At 39.6% G+C, this 4,427-nt stretch overlaps 1 protein-coding gene across 1 annotated transcript; it reads right to left on the minus strand.

Moving 5' to 3' along the window:
* Positions 1-3,095: 3,095 nt before the first annotated feature.
* Positions 3,096-4,171, minus strand: LOC118975916 (olfactory receptor 6C2-like). Its single transcript, XM_037030148.1, has one exon. It carries the CDS (start codon positions 4,169-4,171, stop codon positions 3,233-3,235), a length of 939 nt encoding a protein of 312 aa, XP_036886043.1. The 3' UTR covers positions 3,096-3,232.
* Between the last annotated feature and the right edge of the window lie 256 nt (positions 4,172-4,427).

Raw genomic sequence — 4,427 nt, forward strand, 5'->3', positions numbered from 1 at the left:
GGGGCCCTGTCCTGCCCGACCCTGCTCGCTGCTGGCTCCGCCCCTCTTACCGTCCCCGTTGAACGGTTAGATGTAGTCGGACTTCCGTATAATTCAATTTTCTGTCCTTTGGTTGTGTCTTTGTTTCTCCAAACCTTTGTTGTATTCAAACTTGGTTGTGGGAGAAGGCACAGTGTTTCCACCTATGCCTCCATCTTGGCGGAAGTCGGTTCTTTGACTTTGGTTGGTACACACACAATGCAGATCCTGTATCACAGAAATGTATGCTTGAAACCTATATAATCTTATTTCCCAATGTCACCCCAATAAATTTAACTAAAAAATAAAATTAGAAAAATAAATAATTTTCTACATTCAAGTTTTTTAAGAATAATATTAGTTGTTTAATATCGGAAAATATTACAAATACATAGTAAATCATTAGTACCTTTGGAACCAAGAAGTGGAACAAATAGAAAAGCAAAACAACAGATGCTCAGCACTACTTGGAAATAATACTTTATTATGCATAAATTTACTACTTTCTTGCTATCTACATTCAAGTTTTAACATTGCAATTAATTCATCAGTAACAATCTATTTTATGTAATTTTAATGCAGGTTTCATTTAGTGCAGGTTTCATTTAATGCAGGTTTACCAGGAATTACCAGTGCATTACTCTTTTCATTCTAACTTAATTCATGTCACTTTGGCAATTTTCAAATAACTTTTATACTGGATTTGATCCATTCAATAAAATATATGATCCTGTGATTTAAAAGATTTTTTCTTAGTAAATGCTTTTTTCAAAATCCACAATCTTGACTTCTAACCAAGATGGAGGTGTAGGTACACTTACTGTGCCTCCTCGCACAACAAAAATAAGGACAACAACAACTTAGAAACTAAATAACCAGAACTGACAGAAAATTGAACTGTATGGAAGTCAGACAGCCCAGGAGTTGAAATAGACACATTAATCCAGACCAGTAGACAGGGCAGAGTCCAGCAGCTGGAAGGAGAGGGGTCAAGGCACTGAAAGCGGTGACACTGGGCATGCAAGAAGGCAGCAGGCAAACCCTGGGGATGCAGGTGGCAGCCGGCAGCCCCCAGGTGCAGGGTGGCAACAGGCAGACCCGGCAATGTGGCAATTGTGAAGTGAGACACAGTACACAGGTGGTTGGCTGACTGGGCAGTCCCACATTTGCATGCAGATAAACTGGGCGAAACTGGGGAGAGAGAGAGAGAGACCATGCAACCTAGGGTCCCAGCGCCAGGAAATAAAGCCCCAAAACTCCAACTGAAAACACCTGTGGGGGTGGAAGCACAAGGAGAGACTACCAACCTCACAGGAGAGTTTATTGGAGAGACCTACAGGGTCCTAGAAGGCACACAAGCCCACCCACATGGGAATCAGCACCAGAAAGGCCCAGTTTGCTTGGGGGAAGTGACAGAAGGGACTGAAATCCAACAAAGAGCAGAGCAGCTGCCATTGTTCCCTCTGGGACCTGCCCCCACATACAGTGTCACAACCCAGTAACTGGGTTGACCCGTCCTGGTGAACACCTAAGGCTCTTCCCCTTTCTATGTAACAGGTGCAACAAGACCAAAAAATGGCCAAAAAGGAAGGACTGATCAAAGCTCCAGAAATAACACAATTAAGCAACCAAGAAATAGCCGACCTATCAGATATACAGTTCAAAACACTTGTGATCAGGATGCTCAATGAATTGGTCGAGTTTGGTAGTAAATTGGATAAAAAAATGAAGGCTACACTAAGTGAAATAAAGGAAAATGCACATGGAAACAATAGTGATGAGAAGAAAACTGAGACTCAAATCAATGGAGTGGACCAGAAGGAAGAAAGAAACATTCAATCAGAAAAAAAATGAAGAAACAAGAATTCAAAAAAATGAGAAGCTTAGAGACATCCAGGACATCTTTAAATGTTCCAACATCCAAATTATAGGAGTACTAGAAGGGGAAGAGGAACAGCAACAAGTGAAAAACTTATTTGAACAAATAATAAAAGAAAACTTCCCCAATCTGGCAAAGGAAACAGACTTCCAGGAAGTCCAGGAAGCTCAGAGAGTCCTGAAGAAGGTGGACCCAAAGAGGAAAACACCAAGGCACATCATAATTACATTACCCAAGCTTAAAATGAAGGAGAGAATTCTAGAAGCAGCAAGAAATAAGGAGACAGTTACCTACAAAAGACTTCCCATCAGACTGTCAGCTGACTTCTCAAAAGAGACCTTACAGGCAAGAAGGGGCTGGAAAGAAGTATTCCAAGTCATGAAAGGCGAGGACCTATATCCAAGATTGCTCTATCCAGCAAAGCTTTCAGTTAGAATGGAAGGGCAGATAAAGTGCTTCTCAGATAAGGTCAAGTTCAAGAAGTTCATCATCACCAAGCCCTTATTATATGAAATGTTAAAGGGACTTATCTAAGAAAAAGAAGATAAAAAACAGGTATAGGAAAGTGACAGCAAGCTCACAATTATTAACAACCAAACCTGAAACAAAAACAAACTAAGCCAACAACTAGAACAGGAACAGAACCACAGAAATGAAGATCACATGGAGGGTTAGCAACAGGGGAGTGGGAGGAGGAGAAGGGGGGAACAGGTACAGAGAATAAGTAGCATAGATGGTAGGCAGAAAATAGGCAGGGGGAGGCCAAGAATAGTATGGGGAATGTAGAAGCTAATGAACGTAAGACACATGGACATAAACAAAAGGGGGGAATATGGGTGGGAGAGGGTGTGCAGGGTGGAGAGGAATGAAGGGGACAACTGTAATAGCATAATCAATAAAATATATTTTTTAAAAAGAAATTCTAATTTTTTCTATTTATTCCTTGTTTTAAAATACATTTTAGGATTTTGAAATGTTTTCCTTGTTATACTTACAAGTGGTATTCATTCTCTTTAACATTATTTCTCTACTTATTTGAGTAGTTTTGTTTGAAAAAGTAATGTGCACTATTACACCAATATTTTATGATAAATTTTCCAATTCTTTCAGCATTAGTAAATAAAGGTTGAGAACGAGGTCATGATTAAATTTTCTGAAATAACTACTCTCATTTTCCTTAATAAAAAGTATTCTCAAAGAGGCTGCTTTATAAGGAAATGCCAAGGGTGACTTGATCAGGGTCATTGCTGAATGGTAGGCCAAATCTAGATCAGGAAGGGACCAAATAGGGTAGAAACAAGAAAACTGCTTGGGGATCCTAACTTGAACACTTGCCTAGTTCTTTGAAAGCAGTATTATTCTTTTGACTAAGTCATTAAAGGCTTGTTTCACTTGTTTGTTCCTCAGAGTATAAATAAATGGGTTTAACATGGGGGAAATAGAAGTAGTGAGTATTGAGACTCTTTTATTAATGGCCATCTCATCTTTTGCTGAAGGTTTGGTATAAACAAAGATGCAGCTGCCATAAGTGATAGAAACCACAATAATGTGGGAAGAACAGGTGGAAAAGGCTTTTGTCCTCTGCTGGACAGAAGGGAATCTTAGAATTGTTCTGATAATACACATGTAGGACAAAACCACACATATTAGAGTCATAATGAAGGTCAACACAGAACAGGCAATAACCATCTGCTCTAGGACCCAAGTATCTGAGCAGGAAATCTTCACTATAGGATTAGCATCACAGGAAAAGTGGTCAATGGCATTAGAGTCACAGAATTCCAGGCCCAGTCCCAAGCTAAATGGTGGGAATATGATTAACAATGCAGTCATCCAACAGCAAAAGATAAGCCTTCTGCAGACCCTGTGGTTCATGATAGTCGCATAGTGCAGGGGTTTGCAGATGGCCACATAGCGATCATAGGACATGGTGGCCAGGAGGAAAAACTCTGTTACTCCAAAAAGATCTGTAAAAAATAATTGGCATTCACAAGCATTATATGTAATAGTCCTGTCACCTGTAGCTAGGCTGTACAAGAATCTAGGAATGCAGGCAGAAATGAATAAGATTTCTAAGAAGGAAAAGTTTTGGAGAAAAAAGTACATAGCAGTTTTAAGGTGAGAATCCACTAATGTGAGGATGATGATGGCCAGATTTCCAGCTACACTCAGAGTGTAGGTGATAAGTAAAAATAAAAAAATCAGAATCTGCAGTTGTGGGTCATCTGTCAGCCCCAGGAGGATGAATCTGGTTATTGACGTATGGTTTCTCATTTCTGACTCCTAACTTCTGTCCAATTGCCACATAAATCTGAGGGAGGTAAGATCTGAGAAGAGAGTGGGAAGAGTTTTACAATGGATTTTGTTTAAAAAACCAAGCAGTGTATTTTACATAGATTGGGTTTCCTTGATAATATTTTAAACACTTCATGCTCTCAGCACTATTAACATATCATTTGACAAGTTAGAAACCTGGCTTTCAAACATGGTTTAGTACAACACATGGAAGGTCTACATTTATATTGCAGTG

The sequence above is a fragment of the Sturnira hondurensis genome, unplaced genomic scaffold (genome assembly GCF_014824575.4).
Source record: "Sturnira hondurensis isolate 20B ecotype Veracruz unplaced genomic scaffold, ASM1482457v3 Scaffold0020601, whole genome shotgun sequence".
Classification (NCBI taxonomy): domain Eukaryota; kingdom Metazoa; phylum Chordata; class Mammalia; order Chiroptera; family Phyllostomidae; genus Sturnira; species Sturnira hondurensis.

Excerpts from the sequence above, each read along its gene's own strand:
- LOC118975916 (XM_037030148.1), bottom strand. The coding sequence starts at position 4,171 with ATGAGAAACCATACGTCAATAACCAGATTCATCCTCCTGGGGCTGACA.